The 23749-nt window shown below is 29.9% G+C and overlaps 2 protein-coding genes across 2 annotated transcripts; both read right to left on the reverse strand.

Annotated features, from left to right (window-relative positions):
- Positions 1–353: 353 nt before the first annotated feature.
- Positions 354–7127, reverse strand: LOC119686289 (centrosomal protein of 131 kDa). The gene is made up of 14 exons (XM_038100841.1): positions 7014–7127; positions 6663–6902; positions 5972–6252; positions 4343–5907; positions 4114–4237; positions 3925–4062; positions 3630–3867; positions 3390–3572; positions 2411–2628; positions 2103–2328; positions 1822–2033; positions 1524–1695; positions 580–701; positions 354–525 (listed from the first exon to the last, which is right to left on the reverse strand). The coding sequence occupies exons 1-14, from the start codon at positions 7038–7040 to the stop codon at positions 393–395; spliced, it is 3879 nt and encodes a 1292-aa protein (XP_037956769.1). The 5' UTR covers positions 7041–7127; the 3' UTR covers positions 354–392.
- Positions 7128–13786: 6659 nt separating this feature from the next.
- Positions 13787–15707, reverse strand: LOC119682786 (putative uncharacterized protein DDB_G0292292). The gene has a single exon (XM_038096298.1). It carries the CDS (start codon positions 15652–15654, stop codon positions 14119–14121), a length of 1536 nt encoding a protein of 511 aa, XP_037952226.1. The 5' UTR covers positions 15655–15707; the 3' UTR covers positions 13787–14118.
- Between the last annotated feature and the right edge of the window lie 8042 nt (positions 15708–23749).

A 23749-nucleotide genomic window follows, 5' to 3' on the forward strand; every position in this document is an offset into this window, starting at 1 on the left:
GTATTTTTATTCTTGTATGAATTTCAAAGCATACCTTTAGGATGCTTTTTATTTATAAAATTATGACTATATGAGGTATGAATTACTCCTTTTATGGAAAGGAATAAGAGCTTTAAAAAAGTAAAATAATGAATTAATTAATTTCTAAGATATTAATAATTATAACTTAATTAAACTTAAACTTAAATTCAAGCTTAATCGATAAACGTTTATTTTCCATTAAGAAAAAGGAGACTTCAACTTATAGTCTTTCAGTAATTCTTCCTTTTCTCTTTAGACTGAAATAGATTTTGTCTCACTCAGAAAGAAACTTAAGTCCCTTATAATATATAACTTAAAATAATGCTTAAAAGTACATTTATTAATTCATAAGTTATTTCTTTTATTGAAATTTATTTAACACAATAATCCTTCCGTTGTTGTCGAATGACTGCCTCCAGTTTTAGACAACGTTCGCGTAAGCAACCATTTTCCTTCTGTAATATATCTATTGTCACATCCTTTTTCTCGATGGCTTGTTGTACTCTAAAGAAAAGTTATTAATTGATATTGGAATAATTGTAATGTATATTAAATAACCTTTTATGAATTTTTTGAATTTCACCGTCGCGTTCCGATTTTAACGAAGTCACTTCCGATTGCAATTCATTACGTAGATTATCTCGCATTTGATCGCGTTCGTTTAAAAACTCGTCACACATCTGTGAGATGTGATAATAAAAATAATGAAAACATTATTATTTAAAAATTATAGGCTTTTTGTGATTATTGTTGAAAAGATGCAGCGAAACAGCTGTTAACCCCAAAGTTTTTCTCAATGAAAGTGTTTAACATAGCGTTTAAAGCAATGAAATGCTAAAAGTAGAATTAGAAGAGTAGAAGTCCAAAGAGTATATGTCTCACTCATACTTTAATCTTATTCTCAGATATTTTATAACTTTAAATTATAGCAGAGTGTCATTTGTTGCTGCAGAGTAATTATTACTTTGAGCGAGTAATGTGCCTAGATTGATGCTAATCGATTGAAGTACCATTAACTAGATGATGTCCCAGATGTAAAAACACTAGAAGTTTCTAACTATGGCATTACAACACTCAACAGAGAAGCATGGACCACAGAAATAGTTTTGATAAGATATTATTGTCTTAGATCTGAGAAAACCAGAAGTTTCTAACAGCGGCATTACAGCACTCGGCAGAGAAATATGACGCATTAAATATTATTAATTGGATGATGATGTTTTATATAGCGTTCGGGATTACAACACATAGATGAATGAAATAGCATTAGCTGAATGATATTATTTTAGCTGTAACAACACTATGAGTTAGTAACTACGGCATTATAATTCTAAACTTAGTAGCATACGATAAAGAAATAGAATTTAACCCCATGCTTAAATGTTAAATAACTGGAAAGACATAAAGTCGCTTAAGTCAAACGAGGAATCAAAGAAGTATAATCACGCTGATGTATATTGTAAAATTAAGCTTTTCTTTTTCAATTTATATTTGTGACTTACTTTTTTACTGTGCCCCAATTCGATCTGTAATTGCTTAATTTCTGCCTGGAAGTTACGAACTTGAGCATCAGATTCTGCAAGTCTAGTCCGTGTGTCTGTATATTTTTCCCTCAGTGACTTTTCTACTGACTCGATTTCATGTATATCCCTTTCGTACTTCTCCTTTAAACGACTGTTTTTCAGAAAAAATGAAGTAAGTAGTAAATTAGCAACAATTAAAAAAAACATTAAAATAGATATCATACTACTTTGTTATTAATCATTCAATATAATTCTTAAATATATATGATAGACTCACTTTATTTTCATATCAAATTCCTCTCCATTTTTTAATGCCTCTGCATCCATACGTACTACTATAGCGTCGATTTGTCTGTCACGTTCTGCGCGATAATGTTGCCGTACAGCGTTTTCTTTCTCCACTTGTGCCAATTTGCAGCTGCTCTCATAATCCCTTTTCCATATCTCAAAATCTGCTTCATATTGCTTTTCAATGGTATTTATGCGATTCTACAAAAGAGACATTTAAAACTTATGTGTCACACTTCATCGATCTTTTATATAGCATATTAAAACAACCTGATATTTTTCATCCTGTTTGGACATTTTTCCTTGCAATTCAAGCACATTCTGCTCCAATTCATTATGACTTTCACGTTGTACATCCAAAAGCTTGTTCTGGTAGTCCTTTTCTTTGGCTTTCAATTCATTTTTATGAATTTCACGTTGTGCAGATAAATCGTCCAAAAGTTTTTGTTTTTGTTCATCAAATGATTTTCTTTCTTCTTCCATTTGTCTGTCAAACCTAAAAGGATAAGGATGTTACAGTCGCAATCATATGAAAAAAATATTCGTATTCTTCTTATTCAGAAAGAGAATATCCTTACCTTTCTCGTATGGCAGTTCGTTCTTTTTCAATTATGGACTCACGATCCTGTGCACAAGTTTCACGTATGCTGTTCTCAATCTGTTCGTGTTTTATACGCGCTTCTTCTAGCGAATCCAATAGTTGTTGTTGATGAAAACGTTTCAATTCAGTAACTTCACGTTGGTGTTCACATGTCATTTTATTAATTTCGGCCTCCAGTCCTTTAACTGTGAGTTCCTGTGGAGATATTAAATTCACAATTAAACCGCATATCCAGTTTAAAATTTAGTATCTCAGTCACACTGTCTGAAAGTAATGATTACACAAGAAAAGGATGTGGAGGTTGCTATTTTCTTTTCTTAATCTCCTTTAATACTACTTCCTTCCGTTTTCATACATTTTCTTATTTATTTTCACTTAATAATATTTTATCCTTTCTTTTCTAACTGTACACATTACATTTATTCCTTTATATTATTATACTTCATATATTATATTCCTATTTCCGCAGTAATTATAAATTATAATTCTATGGGCTAATAATTTTTCCCTTTACATTTCTTTCCCTTTACATTACTTTTTCACATATTCACGTTATATTGTATTCTTAATACCACTCATTATATTTCGACAGCAATTATCCGATTCTTGGAAGGATTTCTATTATTTAGACTAATATTACTTCTCATTCGTTAACATTCTCATCCGTTCCAAGTCTAAACAATTACATTGTTATTACAATACTTCTTGTAGTCGTATATACATCCTTGAATATCTACTATTAATCTTTCTACACTAGCACTTATTTTCACATACTTAGTATACTTCATCTTACTTCATCTCACTTCTTCAATATAACTTCTGTTTTAACCTTTATCTCTCATTACATGGGAATTGTACTGTTTTAAAATGTCCTTGACTCACTCTCTTTCGCTACACTCACAAATTCTCCAATTGTTTGTGTTCCTGACCTAAATTCTCATCCTGGTTCTACATACCTTGATTTTCTTCGTGTTTTCCCGCACCCAACGTTCACGTCTAATTTTTTCACCCGCTAAAGTGGTTTCTTTCACTCTCGTTGTCTCTGTTTCAAGCTTGTGTTCCCAAGCTTGATTTTGACTCTCCAAACGTCTAGTAAGTGCAGCTATTTTTTCGCACAAAGAACCTTTATCTTTTAATAACTAAAAAGAAATAATATAATAATGCAAAAATTTTCCTTCAATCAGACTAGTAACAACCTGTTCAATGAATGTCTGATGACGTTGTACGATGCTCTCGTAGTGCTTCTTTTGGTCCGCCAAACGATTAGTTGCATTTGTTTTTTCCATTCGCAAGCTCTTCTGCTTCTCTTCTCGCAGTTTAGCAACATTTTCTTTGGATAGATAAACTGCATTCGCCAGTTCGTTAGCCCGCAGACTCAGAGCAACCACACGTCTTGCTAATTGGTGATTAGGTAACATGAGTAGATCCGATAGTCTAGCAAGAAAAATTTTTTAACATATAAACTATTAATTAATCTCAGTATTTAATTACTTTGGCACGTCTTCAACTATGTCAGGCTCTACAATAAACTCAACTTCAGAACGATTAGATTCTGGCATGGATCGACGTGTCTCCATTAGCGTTTTATCACAACTATCTTCCACATTATCCAAGTAATTTAGTATATCTCTGAAAACAATTTCATTGTATTAACATCTGAAGACAAAAACGAAGGCATACTTGTATTTATCTGGTGTTTCTCTTGCTTCGCGTAATTCGTTTGTGCTGTGCGGGGTATCTCCCATTTCGGTGGGGGTATCAATTTTGAGTTCCATGTCAACTATACTACGTTCCGCATAGTTATCTATCGATAATATTATACAAAATATATAAATGTAAGTATTGGTGCGACATCGGTGTACATTATATATAGTATTATTGTAATTTTGTGAATACATTAAAGATTTACCTTTCTTCTTTTCCTCATCGATTTCTTTTATAACTGAAACTATTTCATTATAGGTGGAATCATCCTGTGAATTTCCGTCTGATTTTAGAGAAATGTTTGAATTGCTATCATCATCCAATTCTTCTTCGTCATTCCCTTGTTCACTGCTAACATCATTCAACTTATCTATACCTACTTCTAAAGAAGAGTGTTTAGTAGTCTTTTTCGGCAATGTCGATTCATGCATGGACATCCACGTATCTACTTTATCCAAATTGAACTCATTCAAATTTTTATCTTCGCTCAAACTATTAAAACTAGTCGCCTTTTGCAATTTCGAACGATCCGTAGTAGCACTCACTGATTTTGGTTTTAATATACCCGGCATAGAAGACTTCTTTTTTTTCGCCGACGCACCTACTGACTTAGACTCGGAGGACTCACTCTTATTATTTTCCTTTTTTTTAGTAATGACAGGCACACTTGCAGTTACCTTTAAATAATTATTAATGACAGAATCACTAGTTGAAGTGTAGGCTACTTTCGATTTTAAGTTCTCTAAATTAGTATTATTGTTGTTGTGACTCTTACTGGGCTCCTTGTCAGCACCAACCATCAAATTACGTTTACTACCAGCAAGACTATTATAGGCTGAACCATTCCTTGATTCAGACAAGTTATTTTGTTTTTCTAGTAAAATATCCGCTTTTGGGGGTGCAGCATATTTACTAAGAAACGTGCTGGTTTCCATATTGTTGAGATTAGAGAAGCTGCTCAGTTTTGATTTACTATCTTCTGTTAAATTTCTAGTCGTAGGGTTAACTAATGTTTGTGCTATTGTACTTTTGTATTCTCGTATGACTTCAGATTCCTCCAAATTTTTAATACCAGCAAAAGAATTTGTATTATTTGTTTCAGTAACACTTAAAGACTGATTCGTTTCCAAATCCAGTTTTAAGAAATTAGTAGCTCTGTTATCGTTTACAGCATATTTGCAGGTTGGCGAGTCGCAAGCACATTTGGCATTATCAAAACCGTCCTGTGTGCTTGTCGTAGAAGAGCTTCGTGTACTGCACGAACAATTCTCGGAAGGGCACTTTGGGTATTCATAAGTTTCAGCTAAAACTTCTTCATCACCATTGGCACCGCCGAAATGAACAGATTTCTTAAGACCTGCACTAGTGGGACGCTCTTTGGGGCGAAAGTCTATTACATTTAAGTGTTCAGCAGAAAAATTGTACTTCATAGGCCCTGGTGCAGATATACTTTCATCTATAGTATCTCTGTGAGTATTAGAAGTTGTTGTTAGTTCAGTGCTATATTTTAGATATGCGTCCCCTTTGTCGTTATCACAATCACTTGAGTCCACATCTTTTTGCAAACTGGGCTTTGAAAACGAAACACGGCCTGGAAGATCGGGTTTAGTAGATTTATTTATTATAGTGGCAGTGGTAGAGAGTTGTGTCGTATTGCTTGTTGGCAGCCAATAATCTGCATTATGCTGTTGGCTATAACGGGAAGTTGTGTTTAATGTTGACTTTTCTCTTGTAAAGCTGTGCATGGTTTTGTTGATTACCAAGGCAGAGCTGTAAAAAAATTTTTATTTAGAAATTTAATAATATATATTTCTTTAGCCGGTTTTACGCTAACCTTTGTTTAGTTTTTAAATGTATATCTATGGGTAACGATTTGGTGTGCTTGTCTGAGTTCTCGCTTTCCACACTGCTACTATCCACTGAAGTTGTTCGTAAATATTTTCTATCAATATTGTATAAACTAGAGTTTCTTCGAGGTGTACTCAATTCCGATTGACAGTCAATTGAAGGCGTACGTGTTGTTACTGGATTGTCAAGTAACCAGGATCTTTTAATTGGTTCTTCCAACAATAGCTTCAAGAGATTTGATGATGAAAGTGAATGTATACACCTTGGCTGTCAACAGAAGAAAACATTCATAAGTAATAGCAGAAGCACATATGTAATTTTATTATTTAATATGTATAATGCAGATATATTATATTAACTGGTTTATATTTAAGGTGATTTTGTTTTTAAATATTTTTTATATTAAGAACGGTTTTTCCTTAACCAATCGGATTAGATAGATCTTGTGTGAGAATAAGCGGTTAGTACCCTCTTCATAACTTGGTAACTACTAAAAGAACTACATGATTCTCACATAGTGCATATTAAATATGAACTTGTTTTACTTATTAAATTATTTAGTCTTATTACATTAAAACTAGCAAACTATGTAGATTTATTCACTTAAATATCTTCAAGAAATAATCAACTTAGTTACGAACAAATGTTTTATCAAATAAATACTTAGCTCTACATACCTTGTTTTTATTATTTTTTAAGTTCGAAGGATAGTTTTTGTCATTGCAATAGGCACCGCAAACGCTGTCGCACCTGCTTGTGCGCCCAAATTTTGGATCAGCTGATTGTGGACGCCTCAAGAATGGTGACGAGTGACTACGCCTAAAGAATAGAGTAGCCGAATGTGGACGAATGTTTACTGGAAGAGCGTTAATATGTGAATACTTCGGTTTTGGTTGTTGACGTCTCGCAAGGTTTATCTGAAATATCAAGACATTACTGAAGGGTATCTTAAGGTGAATATCATTTCCATTTGATTATTTTACTTTTAAAATTTGACAATATTTTTAAGCACACAAATTAATATTTACCTGTGACCCTTTGAGACAAAAATCCATATCAAATTGAAAATAACTTGCTCTTCTCTATATACTTGCATATCAAAAAATTTTAAACTTGTCTGCTGTCAAAATTTAATATTCAAAATAAATAAATATCTAATAAATGTTCAGAATTTCTGAAATAAAATTTTGCTTTTTACTATCATTACAATTTGACGTTTGAAACTGGACTGCTAACTTAGCAATAAAAACTTTCTTGAGGACATTTGTTGTGGCTACTTTTCTGCTCTGTTGCTAACGCATGGGTTCGCCCGCTTGTTTTATATCGATTAAGCGCCTTATAGTGGGCCAAATCATACACTGGACAGCAAATTTAACATAAATGCATCTGCAACCCCAAAATGCATTTCATCGTGTGGTAGGTAAACAAAATCCCTTGTTTACCAACTTCAATGCAACAACAATGTGCGTCATGTGTTGCACGTGCTTTGTCCGCTAACATTGGTTGCCAAGGATATCGTGAAGTAGTTGACAGGTGTTCGTTTATTAACTATACCTTTTCCAATTTTTTTATTTTCATTCTATTTTGTCCAAAACTTTTTCACGTGATAGTGAGAGTTCTGCTCTTTACCTACTGTAAGGATTTCCATTTCTTGTCTTCGCATTAATGCAAAATGCGGTTAAAAACTTTTTGCTCACTTAGGCAGTCTTCTGTTTGCAGTTTGAAAAACTTTAACCATAAAACTTTCTGTTTATTTTAGTAAAGATAAAATTGTTCTTTCAGATAAACCGGTTCACAGAATTTTATATTTTAACCCAGAAACGAGAATCGACTTGTTTGCTCCTAGAAATATTGCAACTTTCAAGCATATTCTATATGATCATTAATGCTTACTATAATTAGTACACATACAGTTCTAAAGGTATCATTTCAATTATGACAACATAACTTAAAGAACTTTTTAGTAACTTTATTCGATAAGTATATTAGTATTAAAAGTTCAAAAACATTTATACCTCTATGGTATTCACCCATTAACGAACATAATCTAAATCATTCAGGCAAACAGCACGCAAAACTACTCCCTATGAAAAACATGGAATATGACATCCGTAAGACTGAAATGACGAATATGATGATCAGGTGATTACATCATATTTGTATTTATATAAAGTTAATAAGTAACATTCCACTCCATAAAAACGAAGGCCCTACGTCCAATGGATTTGCATTTGATATTCATGTACTTTTGTGGCAAGGTCAGTTTTCGCAAATAATTTCAGGGCTCTATCCTTTATGTATTTTTTGATCGGATCAATCTTGAGATCCCTGAGAATGTCATTCGTCCTAATGTACCATGATAGCTTGAAAATTCTTCTCAAAGCCTGGCTTTGTACAATTTCTAGCTGGCGATAATAGTGTTTGAAGCTTTGCTAAACGTTACACATCCATATAAAAGTGACGAACGAATTATTTGGTTATATATCAGCATCCTGTTCTTAGCATAATATTATTTAAATATAAATTGAAGTCGACTTTCAGTATTTATATAAACAATCTCAACACTATATTCTTTGCTAAGAAGTAATCATTTGCAAATAATCATACTAAGAACTGTTAGAAGATTTATTTGTTTTACACTGAGATAATTGTTATACTATATCTAAGATTCCAGAAAGGGCTTAATACTTCACAAGTTGTTGCGTGAAGGACTCAACAACTTATATAAACCTTAACATATATTTAAATAATGTTAAATTTTATTAATGTTTTATAGTTAAAAAAGGATCTAAAGTAATATCATTTATTGTCTAAAATCAGCACAAAATACAACACACAAAAATAAGTTAAAAATCCATTTTCCAACATGAGTTCCAACATGAATGATTGGTAATGCTATCTTATGCTAACTTTCTTTTTATTTGATTAAAATATATGACTCATATTAATAATTATTCATTTCGAACTAAATCAGGTAAATAAGGAATTACAAGATTTGGTTACTAATTATTTTGAACTTCAGACTATTCTAATTTTCAAAGTGCACCCTCAACTCTAACGCACCTCTTCCGATATTTACTCGTTTTCGTATATATGTTATATTATGTAAGAAATTATTTGTAATCAATCATAAATGTCAGGCGCCGACAAAGTTAAACAGCAAAGCATTCGTAACCTCGATACAATTCAAAATCAAAGATAAATAAGATTTGATATATGCTCGTATGTATGGTAAGTGAGACTACAATGAACCATTATAACAACCTTAAAAAATAAAATATTGTAGAATAAAAACACGAGCAAAAATTTAAAATGAAAAAATACGTGTTAACCACTATCAATGTCAGCAGTAATTGTCAAAAAAATATATTTTTTATCTGCAACAAAAAGGAATGGCTTGATAAGCGCCATAATCGTAACTGATTAAAAAAATTAGACAATACTGCCAAAATAAATAATCAGAGGCATTAGCAGAAATATATGGAAGCTATAAAAATATTCCAACATTTCAATTAGAGCACTGAAGGTATGCCTATTGAACATTGAACTTTTATTTTTTATTGTTTTCAACTCTACCCAATTATAAATTATAATAATAAATATAATTTATCTTTTTTGCATATAAAATGTTATATAGATTAGCTAATACATGTTTACTCTTTCATTATAAATAGGTATGTAACGGTCTACCACTTCATTCAGTTAATACTTTTATAAGATGGCAAATAACTCGACAAATGTGCAGCAATAAAGGCTAGTTTCCTATCCTTAAATATTCAATATAAAACACAAAAGTAATACTTAATACTTAAAACTATATCAATTACCGTCAAATCAGCACTTAATAGTGCATTTGAATACATTTAAAAGTCAATACATACAAAATGCATACAAATAATGTGCTATGATTTAATGATTGTAAGTGTAAACATATAATGATTAAAATATAATTATTACGAGATTAGACATAAAAAGTGTAGGTAGCCCACCCATTATGGTACCACAGGAGTAGCATTTGTACTTACATACACTTAAGTCAGTATACAGCTAACGCCGAAAAAGGTAACGACTCCTCCATTAGGTAAAAGAAAACCAACCTAACAGTTCTTTTGATCTTCTGCTAGCTAAAGAAGGACACTGACACATGACATGGGGCACGGTCTCCTCTTCATCCTCAGAGCCATAACCTCTACAAAATTCATTGTCGGGTAGACCCAGTTTAATAGCATGTTTTCCTATTTCGCACTGGCCCGTCAGCACAGATACCGTGGTGCTAAGCAGGTTCCGTCTTACTTGAAGTAACTGATTAGTTCGTTTCTTGTCCAAATTAGACCAAGTCAACCTAGGTATTTGACAATGAGGTTCATCAGCCCAGTATTGCTTGGCTATGCTCAGGTATTTTTGTTTAATTGCCAGTTTAACTGTAGCAATTGGAACACCTATATCTGAGAAGTGAATGTTAGGGAGAAAAGCATCTGCCTTAGCAATCAAATCATCGTTTTTCTAACTTTCGCTTGGCGTTGATTGTATTCTCAGCATTAAACAGTGATAAAGGAATAGAAAACATATGCTCTCAGCAGTTAAAGCTATGCTTCGTCTTTGATCGTCTGTAACTGAAGTCTTTGATGTTTTAATTTACTATTTTTATCACTCTTTCTGAATTTTATTCAATTATATCCACTTGTTATTTTATCAAATATGATATAGCAGTTGAAAAACATCTATACAAACAATATCAGAATGACAAAATGTTAATGACAGCTCACATGTTTAACGCCAAGGCAATTAGGGAAAATGGGATTGGCACACTCAATTATTCTAAGCAATTCATAACACCTTGAAGAGTGGGGATTTTTGTGGTCAATTTTCTATTGAAAAGCTATCAAAAATAATTTATAATAATTCTTCTTTAATTGTTCACATTTTTGTATTATCTATTACGTAGATAAATAACATATTCATAGCCTAATCACGAGACATCGTTAATTAGTTTTATTGAATACACAGAAAAAACTATATAAAACAAAAATTATTAATTTTTTTTTGAAATATGACATATATAACAAATTGGAAAGGTGTCCGACATCTTTAATTTATTTCGAAAAAGTTAAAGATAATCACAAAGTCAAAACGAAAGTCAAAAAGAATTAAATTTAAATATACTATTTTTAATAATAGAGCAGATTAAAAGTGGAACTGCAATCATTAAAAGTTATTTACTCTAACACAGTATAAAATAATACTTATAAATCATATATGTAATAAAATATATTTATACGATATACTGAAATAAATTCAAAAAGGTGAAAGATATTAATTTTTTTAACAAATTTGCAAGTTGCCAATATACTATAATGATCAAAATCCTATTGCATGATCACATTGACAAAGATCCCCATAAATTTCTTAATTTTGCATTTCACATTTAAAAAAAAATACATTTTGACTTAACATATTTAAATTTTTAATATTCCATTAAGTTTTTATTTATCTAAAATTGATATAACAATATTCACTTTTTGTTATACGTTATTTCCATTATAAGCTGTGAAGCCCGTCAACAATACAAAAGAAGAAAATATTCCACAGATTTAATAATTTAATGATAAATTATTAACATTCACAGTTTCAATTTTAATGTAAAATGCATTATTTAACAATTTTTTGAAACACAAATCAGTGCTTAGTTTTGAAATAATTTTTTCATCAGCCAAGATGACAACAAACGTAATGTTTTTAAATAAAATTACAAAACCGTTCACTAAATTAGATGCTGCATAGTTTATTTTCATTCCTTGGTTACTATGCATTTTAGCTAAGTATACCATATACTCTTATCAGATTCATTCACTTCTAGCTAAATAGGGAAGTTAAGCTTTCTGAAAGACACTCCCTTTCGTGAACTTAATGCTTGAGCCTTCTACCTTCAAGCTGTTTGTTTAGGTCTAGCAATCGAAGGAAGGTATCTGATCTACGTTAACATTATGGGACATAATTGATATTTAAGCGAGCTTTGGAGCACATGGACGCAACTCCAACCTAACCAACTATGCATCTTCACACATCTACAATTTAAAATATTAAATTAATATTGCTTTGGAGCACATGGATGCCACTCCAACCTAACCTACACCTTTACATATCTACTCTTTTAAATATTAAATTAATATTGCTACAATATAGAGTTTACAGTCCTAGAAGTGCTGATCTATGATCCAAAATCTTATATTGAATGAACTATGTTACTATATTAATAATAACACAAATCATAATTCAGAAATAATTATTAACTAAAAGTTCTATTACCAAAGCAAAAGAGATATGATAAAATATATAAATGCATAATATATAAATATATATATCTCATCAATATTATATTAGATTTGGACATTACTGAGTTAATCGTTTCTAATACTCACTCATTGCAACTTCTAAGTGTTCAAAAATTTTAATTTTCCACTTGATAACAACCTGATTAAATCTCTATTCTTTCCATTTACTCTCCCGTTTTATGTTCTTACACTCCTTCATTTTATTTTCACTTATCACTCTATATTTCTTTACAACTACGTTAATACTCGTATATTTATATATCCCCTTTAGCCAAAAAAATAATAAAGGGGCTTAAGAACAGTTTAAGTTATCGAAGTGAGATAACCAATAGGCTGCTTCTGCGTACCACTTCATATTATTGGTTCCATTTGATTGCATGTTGAAGTCACATGCAATCATGATATAAATACATAATTATTTGTCTATAAGACTATAAACAATTATATTTTTTGATCAAATTTTTTTATATTATTTTATATTTCTATTCCGGAATGTACTTTGGCCCTACGAAACAAACAAAACAGATGAGCAGTTTTCCTTTACGCTTCTCTGACTTAAATTTTGAGAATAGTCGTTAAAAAAACCCCTATATGATCGGCATACGTATCTATTAATACGCTATTTTTACAGTAATTATATGTCCTAAACAAAGAGAGGGCCAAGAGAGGGTCAAGACCAATCAGTTGGTTTGTTGTTATGCGATTATAGCCGAATCATTTGCCATTATGAAATAATATCTTCGTAATGCTTGTTTAATCGCATTTAAGAGTTACCCATATCTGATATCGATGACGTGTTCAAATATTAAAAAGAATTCAGCTTCATTATAGAACATATTATTTTTAATAAATAAATTATTTTCATATTTATTATTAAAATTATTTATTTGTATTTAATTATCTCACATATACTTTGAGATAAAACATATCTCAAATAAATATCTCAATCTCATATCTCAATAAAAAACAAATGTTTTAAAAATCCAATAAAATGATAAAGCTGATTTATATTTAATTATATATACCTTTTTATTTACGGTTTTTATGAATAAATGTATAATAGTTAAAATTAAATTTTAACAATTTAATATAATATATTTTATTATATATATATTTATTGTTTTTATAAAATATATATTTAAATTACTATATTTATTTATTAAAATATATTTATTTATGTATTTCCATTTCAAATATATTATTTTAATATTTTTAATAACAAAATTTATGTAAAAAAATAAAATGTTTTAAAATGTATTAATTTTATTAAAATGAAACATTTAGTTTAAAAAAATGTACAAATACCAATGCAATCAACAAAGATTTTAGAAACAACATCTAGATACTGTTTATATTGCACAAGATGCATATATTCTGTATATAGCGTATATTAAATACATATATATGTATGTATACCATAATGTACACGAATAATTTATAATAGTTAAAATAAATTTAATATTTTGGCAACTCTAGACTTAAAGTATGTAATAATTATAATAATTAAATAATATGTAATATATAATAGGATAAAATGGACTATGTTCGTTGTAAACAATTACGCCGAAGTTTTGCTTATATACATTGTGATGTGCGTAACGAAAAATAACTTGAGGTCCTTAGTTTTGCTTAAACTGTCTTGCACTGTTGTCCCTTTCTTGCGCTGTATTCAACATATACACACCATATTGAATAAAAGTTAATAAAATTTTTGCAATTAATAACTTTTAAAAAGTCATTGAATAATAAGATTAAATAAACTAATTACACTACTGCTAGCCACTTTACATATCCTTTTCATTTAATTCTCTTCCGTTCTTAAAACAGGTGTTACTTGTACATCCTTTTCATCCGCTTGAATATCAAACTTCAGTTTAGCTAGGTCTTTCAAATCTTCATTTGTTTCTTTAGTCACAACTTCACCATCTTTTACCACCTTCACCGTATCGGGATATTTATTGGGTTCACTTGACAAATCTTTGGAAAAGGATACAACAGTTTTTGGTTCAAAATTAACGCCTAATGCACCGCTTGGGTCCGGTGTTGGTATACTGGGTCCATCGACGCCATTAGTGTGTAAAATGGTTACCTCTGGCTCACCGTTTTGCTTATGCTCATCGACTTGTACACTGTGTTTGACTTCTTCAACATGTCCATTTTGATGTGTTTCTTCAATTTGAACTGCAACTTCCTCAATTGGCAAGGAAGTGGCCACGGCTGCTACAGTAGCGCGTATTGCTTCCGCTTCTGTTGTTGCATTTTCGTAAGTTGTTTCTTCTTTCTTCGATTCGTCAATGCACACTGCTGTTTCAATCACTGCAGGCTTACCAGTATCTTCGTTTTCTACAATCTTGGTTGGTTCATCGATGACTGCTGCAGTTGTGACAGCAACAACTACTGCATCAACTACTGGTTGAGCAGTAGGTTTTTCTTCAGCTTGGATCTCTAATACCCTTTCATGGCTTTCTTCTTTCACTTCACCGGTTTCTTGCTCGAGTTCAATTATTTTATCATCATCTTCACCAGCTACAGCTTTATTAACTTCCTCTATAGCTTTAGCAACCTCTTCCTCATCATTGATATAACCATTTGTAGCGACTGGTACGATTGTTTCTGCTCGTTGATCTACAACCTTCTCTTCTTCCTCTTCTAACAATGTTGATGGGTCAATACGCGCCTTTGGGATTGGTGGTGGTATTTCTAATGCGGGCACTATAGCTGGACTTGACATAGTCTCAACAAAAGATGTGCGATTAGCTGTAGTAGCAGTAGGCGATATCATTACATGTGTAAAGTAACCGCTACGTCTATTTTCGAAATCCAAAATATTCTCTTTAGTCAAACGTTCTTGTATTCTGCGTTGTCTACGTATAAATTCAGGCACAGAGTCATCTTCACCATCTTTAAGAGCGGGTTCTGAAACTTTGGCTCGTCTCAGCACTACTTTGGCAGCCTCATTTTCTTGTGTGCCGTTATTCACTGCTACAGATTCCGTGACTTTTGTCGGCCTAAGCACTACTTTGATGCCCTCATTTTCAGTGGACACTTGTTTCTCTACGGTAACATTGGCAGGTTTGAAGACCCCGTTGAATTTGGTACTCTTCACAATAAAGTCGTTGCTAACGTTGTTGCCATTTGTGTACCCATTTTCGTTGTTATTGTTGTTGTTACTGTCGTTGCTGTCGCCATTTTGTTGCAACTTGTTACTACGCGAAATGGTGAAATTGGGTTTACCATGATTAATTAAGAGCTTCGTCGCCGGTGATGGTGTTTTGTCGCCGTTTACTGAAACGCCGGTACGTAATTGCAATTTTGGTTTGTTAATGGTGTCAGCCATTTTCTTGCTTTCTAGTTTTTTCCAACGATTTTGACAGTTACCGCAATTAAATTCAAACTGCAAATAAAGACAATATTTAAAAGATTTTAGTTAAATATGGTTAATTATAGATTTTATGTCATTATTATTAGTGTTTTCTATGTATAATTTCATATATTTAATTATAATTTATTATCTTAAACATTATAATTTATTTTCTATATTTATTTTCATTAAAAATAAATATTTTGTGTCGCAAAACTGTTTATCAAATGCAATTAGCGATTCTCTCTCATAGTTCCAGCAATTAAAAAACACCTCAAAGTCGCTAAATTAAAATTAAATTAATGAATGTAAATATTTTTTCTCAGTTTTTATTATTGTTATAATTTATTATGATGTCATAAAAGTATCTTGCTTTTTATATCTTTTCGAAACTTATTAGATACATATTAATATACACAATGTTTGATAAAATTAAATATTTCTAATACTGACTGGAATGTGTAAAATGATAAAAATTTACAATATTTTCTTAAGGCGACAATAATGTCTAATATTTTTATCAGAAAGTCGTAGAAAAAATAAAAAATGATAAAAATTAATAAAAGCATTTAAGTATTTAAATAGCACAATTTTTTATATCAAAGGGATTTGGTGAAAGTCTACATATGTATAAGAAATAAAACTGAGTCATGAAGTCGGATTTTGTCAGAATAATATTTAGATCTCTAAATTAAAATTATATGGTTTTTATTTTCTATAATGCAAAGCTATATTAGAGCTATTAATACTTAATTGATAATAAACGTTGAGATAGAGGAAAAAAGGCATTTCACATAGACTAAAGTCGATTAGAACTTAAATTTTGAAAAGATTAAGTAGAACATTTTTGAAATTTCTTTGTTTTATTTTCTTTCATTCTCATAAAAAATGTTCCATAATTCCATATCGAATCCGTCCATAAAAATTTGAAAGTGATACATATTAATTAAATCATTTATAACAAATGATACTAGTATTTCAGATTCATACCGAAAGCTAGAATATAGCTATGTAAATGCATATCGCGAGCGTCCTCCAAAGAATTCTCAAAAGAACTTAAAATATATTCTGATAGAAAAGATTTACACTAGGAGTTAGAAGTTAAAGGATTCAATATATATATTAGAACAAAAAAATTTCACAAACGGATGGGGTTGTACTATTATTATTTTTAGACAAATATAAATGATTGGCTTCAGGAAAATGTACCATATTTAGCGTTGGACATAATTAGGTTGCAATACTTAGTTTAGGGTTTAATTTGCATTATGATAATACTATTGCCGTTATTGTTGCAAATCTAGTAGCTCGGCTATTGTTTCGGGCGAAAGGAAAAGAAAGGAAAGGAAAAGGATTTCGAGATTTTTTAAAATACAAATTAGAGATCACAGCATGTGATCTCAATCGCCTATTGTTTTGGATGAAAGGAAAAGGATTTCGACACTTTTTAAAATGTAAATTAAAGATCACAATACTTGAAGAATTCAATTTTATGATGACTGATAGTTATAAAACAGACTGCAGAAGCTAATACTGGTAGTAGTAATTAGCACACGTGATTTTTTTCTTCTACCATAGCATTGTATTAACCTGAAATTTTTATTAAAAAACAAAATTACTTCTCATTAATAATAGCATTTTTTAGATAAAGTTCATTTCCCCATCTACAAATTACATTACAAAATTGAGATGATTTATATTAAACTAAATTCAATTACAAACCTCTAAAGTCAATTTAAAAATATAATTAAAATGTACAATGTGTGCCTGAAGTCCATTGACCTACTTAAATCGGTAATTGTATTGTGCATTTATTTATTTTTATTTTTATTTTTATTTTTTCTGAAGTAAACAAACTACCATAACTTAATTAGTCATTTTTAAATGCGATAATTGCTATTTAAATACATTCATTTTATTTCGTTTTTAAATGGTAGCACTTTTAGTTTTGACCTTGAATTCTGTAATAAATACTCTATTTATAATAATAGAGAACTTTAAAAAAATAACACTAAAGTTAAAATATTTTAAATAAAATAAATTAAAATAAAATATTTCAATTGTGTTCACACTTCGTCTCTATTAGAATTAAAATTCCTTTAAGAACATATATATTTCAAAGATACGGCGTGAATTAAATTGAAGAGAATTGAAGAATTGATAAAAAATGATAATTCTAAAGCGACAAATAAAATAACAGCGCAATTGTTTTTAATTAATTCCACTTCAATTTTCATTATAATTAAAATAAATTATTTTAATAAGCGGACATAATATTTGCCAGGGACGTAAAAATACCAGCAAACATATATACTATTGTAATATCCACTAATTGCAAAAGATTGGTAAATGGTTAATTAAAGACATTTATCATTTTATATATATAATTTATTTTTCTAGAAGACTAAAAACTATCGTGAATTTGGAATTTAATTTTATATATACGACTGAGAACTTGTTCTCAAGTTACTATCCGCTCTTTCCTCTGTAAAATATTGTACTGTTAATCTATCTTATATAAATAAATATTTTGAATATATTTTTACTGTTTAAATTAAAAATTTGTCTGTCTTGCATCTTTTATTAAATTTATTTTTTTTTTTTTGTCAAAGATAAGTTAATAAGTTATTATCTTATACAGTATATACACTAAACAGTATTATTATTAGAGAAACAATGATTTCAAAGGTTTCGTTTAACTATTTGAATTATTTTGTGAAATGTTTCTAATTACACTCAGTAACCCCATATCGTCTGAAAAAATAATATTTTAATTCTATAAATAGTAGTAAATTGAAATATTTCGAATAATTTTGGCGTCCTCTGACTGTTGCACTCTGGCAAACTCTTCTCTTATTCAGACCCTATGCGATGCTCTAGTAAGTTATAATCAAAACATGTTTACTTGGATAAGTAATAGTATCTTTAAGATCAGGTTCACTTAATTTAATACATTATTGTGTCACAACTTTTTGTTCTCTAAAGAAGACGAAAATCTGTCTTACACCGTTTACCATTAGTCGTTCTTTCACGCGAGACGTATACTACTTTATTCGACCAAAAACTCATAAACTCGATTTAAATTATGATAAGTGAAACAGAGTGCGTCATAAACGATAAATTATGTTAAAAAAAGCTAGTTCAATTGTAAAGTATTTTTATACAATAAACAAATATTATAGATTTCCACAGAACTGATGGAAAATTTTCCAAAAAATTAATAATTATAATTTTCGAGCTCATTTGGCCAACGATGTGTTAGATATCGAACTAAAGAATATTCAAAGGACTAAAAACTGATATATAATTTAAACTATTTGACTGACCACATTTTTGATATTGGTGGTATTCCCACAAAGCGAAAAGTGCCCGTTTTCGAAAATAATGAAAATGGGCTCCTCCTCTTATACGATTGTGTTAATCTCTTGAAGCAATAAATCAAATGCGGAACTTACGGGTCATTTCTAGGGAACAACTTATATATAAGAGTAAACCAAGTTCAAATCAGAGTTACCATAAATGGAATAAGAAATAGAAAAGAAAGAAAAAACAGGTAAAAGTGATAGCTAACAGCACTAAAAATGGGTAAACATGAAAAATTAAACAGTTCAATACAATTCCAATCCGCACCCTTTTGTTCACTTGTTTTCTTCACTAATTATTGTTCTTATTTTCTGACTTAGTTGAACTCTTAGTACTATATATATTCACCCCATAAATCTCCTGTAATTATAAGATAAAAAAAAAAATTTTCAACACAATGACCTTTACTGTTAATGGCTGGAGTTCTCATTATTCATTCCTAAGAAGTGGTTTTAATGGGTTAAAGTCTAACACTTTCTTTCTTTTAGCTTTTGAGGCCTTTGAGGCTTTCGATGCTTTCAACCTAACGAAAAAAAGCTATCCCAGTATTATCGAAAATATCAATAAACTTACACACTCGGCTCAAAAATTTTTAATTTCAATGCTTCAATATAAGCAGTTGCAGTATTTAAAACAATAAACTTGCAACAACAATGATGTCGTTTTGTACACAAAATATATTAAGCAAATTAATCAGTATTTTAGTATTCTAAAATATTCTAGTATTTTGTGGTCTAATTATTGTTTTGCAACATACATATAATATTTGTTTGAAAGATATAATGAGAACATTTAAAATATTTGATTTAATTACTTTAGTAAATACTGTTGAGACGTTTTTATAAAAATGTAATGCATTTTATTAGTAGTGGAATGTATTGTGAATGTATTTTTTGTAAACAACCTATTTTTTATTTTCATTTTTGTGGAAAATATATATAATTGAGAAAATGTTACCTATTTTATCACTCATCACACCTGTAACGCAAGTAATATGCATCATGTATTCTATAAATATTTTAGATTATTAACACATATTATTAAAATAAATCTATGCCGCTAGTTTAAATTATTTTCTTGCCAAAACATATACTAGAAAATTTAAATATAACCTACTTATCGAGCAACCCTGAAAAACATCCATTGCCTTACGTAACTAAAAATCACAAACAAATGTGAATAACAGTTGGAATTAGTCATAGAAATTGTAAGTAAACAATTATTTTTGTAGTTTGTAAGCCTGGTTAAGACAGAATAACTCAGCCAACAGACTAATAGCGGGCACGTGATGAATTCATTATTGGCTACTTATCAAAAAATCCCACAAATTTGAGAAGCGCCAAACCGCGCAGTGAAATACATTAAAAATGTTAAAAATTTAAAGCTCAGTGTGAACAGCGAAATAAAAACAAAAATGAAAGCAAAACAAACGATTTTAATTAATTTAATGTGCAATTGTAAGTGAGAAACGTAGACTTCAATTTCATTACGTTTTATCACGTAACATTCGATATAGTATCTATGGTGTGTATGGTGTGTATGGTCGGAGCCACGGTAAGGCATGGTATATGGGCATGCACTCGGATGAGCACAGTTCAACGGTTGAATAAGTTGAATGGGCAGTAATGAAAAGAAGTGGCAACGAAATGACAGAAAGCATTAAACATGTGATTAATAAAGCGGCGTTCAAGTAATTACGTTTGAGGCTTATCAATAACAATACGCGTAGTCAGTTACACTCATATGAAAATATCCGTAGCATTTAATATATTCGTAAGTGGCTACGTAGAAAATGGTATAATTTAAACTTTACAAAAGTTATAAGCTTTACCTAAATATTAAAATTCACTAAAATTTTTTTAATAGTATTTTTAATAAATTTATTAAAAACATAAAATATATATTGAGAAAAAAATTGCTGTGAAAAATAATAATAAAACAATATCTCTAAACCCACTTTTAAGTAACTTGTTTGAAATCCAAACACTTCACACGCCCATTATGACTAATGTTTTGCCTTGAGTCTGAAATAACATTTATAACTTTTTCTGAGCTTATTATTTGCCTATACACACATACAAAATGCAACTAAAAATAATTAAAATTCATAGCACTTCACATTTTCAATTGCTTAAGGTTAAGGTTATTAAGTATCACTTTTCTATATAAAATTTATTACTTCAAATTGTTGGCAACATTTTTGTGTCAATTTACTAGGTAAACAATCAATTTGAAAACTAGTTTAGGATTGCTCAGAATATAAATGATGTAAAAAGGTATTTTCACTTATGTAAAGAGCATAATAAAATTTTTAATTAAATTAGTGAAAAGCTTTAAAATTTTTAATGAAAGCTAAACAAACCGCGCCTAAAATGGGTGTAGCGACGAGTACTGCACCATAAATAAATTTGAAATAAATTCAATTTTCTTTTTTTTTATCGTCAATAATCGAAAGAAAGTTAATTAAAAAAGCGTTAAGTAATCACATTAAAAAAATAATTAGGTATTAATTCTAAAAAGTTACAGTAGTTATGATAATCGACTGATTTGAAACTTCTGTCATCAGAACAGATTAAGAACTCTTCTCTAGATTTAGTTCTAGACTTTATTCACAAAGCTTTTAAGGGGCTTTGTGTAATCAATAGTGAAATTGGTACAATAGGACTCTTCTGCCCGCAATACCGGCTGTTGGGCAATTTCACGTCTAATACGTTTAATAATAATGATAATCGATTCTGCAGAGCTATAACAATTTCTCTTAAGTCTAACTTGGGTTTACAAAACACAAAGATGTTGTCTATCACACTTCATGTATTACATATATTAAATTAAAATCACCTAATCTAAATACACTATATATGTATGTAGGTATAAGAGTAACCATTGAAAGGTTTGGCAAATAACTTTCCTTGTCAGCACACAAAACTCACCTTCTCCAAATTGGACAACACTCATATTAGTTAACTGCTTCAACTAAAACAGAACCAAGTCTTCTTCTTTGTTCCGTTAGCTCCCAGTGGAGCATAGGGCCTCAAAAACAGAACCAAGTCAGTACTACAATATCGATGCTAACAGGTCATTACTTATGTTGTGTTATAAGATTAGACATGTTGGGATTTCTTGGGGTTGTCATATATTAGCGGTTATTATTAGCTAGCAGAAGATTCAATATCTTAGGAATTACTTATCTATTGACCTGACATAGTTGTCATTTGTTGTTATTTGCTAAAAATAAAAATATAGCCAAGTTTGTATATTTAAATTGGACAGCTGAGCATTCTTACAGCAAAGCTGTTAGATGCTTCGGACTTCTACTTCTTCGTTGCTCTTTTAGGTCTGGCGTATGGATAATGCCTTATATGTGGAAAGCAACGAGTCATTATTTCAGAAGGAAAAAAACTATTTTGTGACTGAATATTTTAAAGAGCAAAAAATTTATTGCGTTTAAATTAAATTATTTTTATAAATAAGTCTTTATATTAAAATTTGTAATCACTTTTGAATTACTGCATAAAATTACATACCTATACCTTCGTTCTCGATGTATCACATTCAGAGTAGTCATAATACTCATAGTTCTTTTTTTCATTAGGAAATATATACGTATACAGTTTTCGGGAAGACTCTTATCGCTATATGTTCTGCTTTGCTCTTAGTTACATCGATGTTTTTAAGGAAGCATACCAAGCTAATGGCGAGCATAGATGAAACTTACTTCCAGAATCAAAATACCTACACTTGAAAAATGTGCAACTCTGATATCTATTAAATCTGATACCTATTAGAAATCATTTATATACTTTAACTTATTTATTATTGTAATAAAAGTCATGTGAATCGATATTTGAATCAAACAGCCATAAAACTGAACTAAACAATATTTTGTAATTCCTTTGAAGTGTGCTAAAAATATTTACTTAAGCTTTGTATTGAGGTGACAATAATTATGAACGGTCGTGCAAGTTCTGTATTGATAATTATTATATCAGTAGATATTTTTATTTATTTATCAACTACTTTAAAATATTTAACTAACAATAAAATCGGTGCGGTGAACAATTAAACGAACCACTTAAAAATATTTACTTTTGTTTGGACAAGAATTGCCATTTTGCAGTTAAACGAAAAGGAGCAAATTGTTTTTCCAAATAAATTAGTAAACAAAATGTTTCACTGAAGTTGAACATAATTGGGTGATTATAGTTAAATAGTTAAATAATCACATAATTGTAAACAATATTGTTGACACGAGAAATTGCCATTTAGTAATTTCTTTCTGACTTTACAAAAAAACAATAAAAGTATTTAATTCCCTTTAGATAACTATTAATGATATTTTATAGATATGATTAGTCATAATATATAAACTGCGTAGTACATTAGTAGTTATTATAAATATAGTATTATAATATACATATATATTCTGGAAGAAGAAAATTTATTTATGGCTTTTATAAAAATAATAATAACATGCTACCTACTTTAAAGTTATTAAGATTAAACATGTTATCAATAATATTTTTTAATAGTCTTTAAAAAGTTTATTAGAGAAAAACATAAATAATAGAGTAATAGAGTAAGGAGCAAGCGTACTGAAGATGGTTCCCAGTCACTTACATCTTACATTGTAAACAAAAATACTTAACAGCACCTAATTTAGACTAATCATCGCTAAAGACGAAATATTTGTTAAATAACCTAATTTTAA

This window comes from Teleopsis dalmanni, chromosome 2, assembly GCF_002237135.1.
Source record: "Teleopsis dalmanni isolate 2A chromosome 2, ASM223713v2, whole genome shotgun sequence".
Lineage (NCBI taxonomy): Eukaryota > Metazoa > Arthropoda > Insecta > Diptera > Diopsidae > Teleopsis > Teleopsis dalmanni.

Excerpts from the sequence above, each read along its gene's own strand:
- LOC119682786 (XM_038096298.1), bottom strand. The coding sequence starts at position 15,654 with ATGGCTGACACCATTAACAAACCAAAATTGCAATTACGTACCGGCGTT.
- LOC119686289 (XM_038100841.1), bottom strand. The coding sequence starts at position 7,040 with ATGGATTTTTGTCTCAAAGGGTCACAG. Across the intron at positions 4,063-4,113 it reads GAAACACCAGATAAATACAA|AGATATACTAAATTACTTGG; the intron begins GTATGCCTTCGT and ends AATTGTTTTCAG. Across the intron at positions 2,629-3,389 it reads AAAACACGAAGAAAATCAAG|GAACTCACAGTTAAAGGACT; the intron begins GTATGTAGAACC and ends ATATCTCCACAG.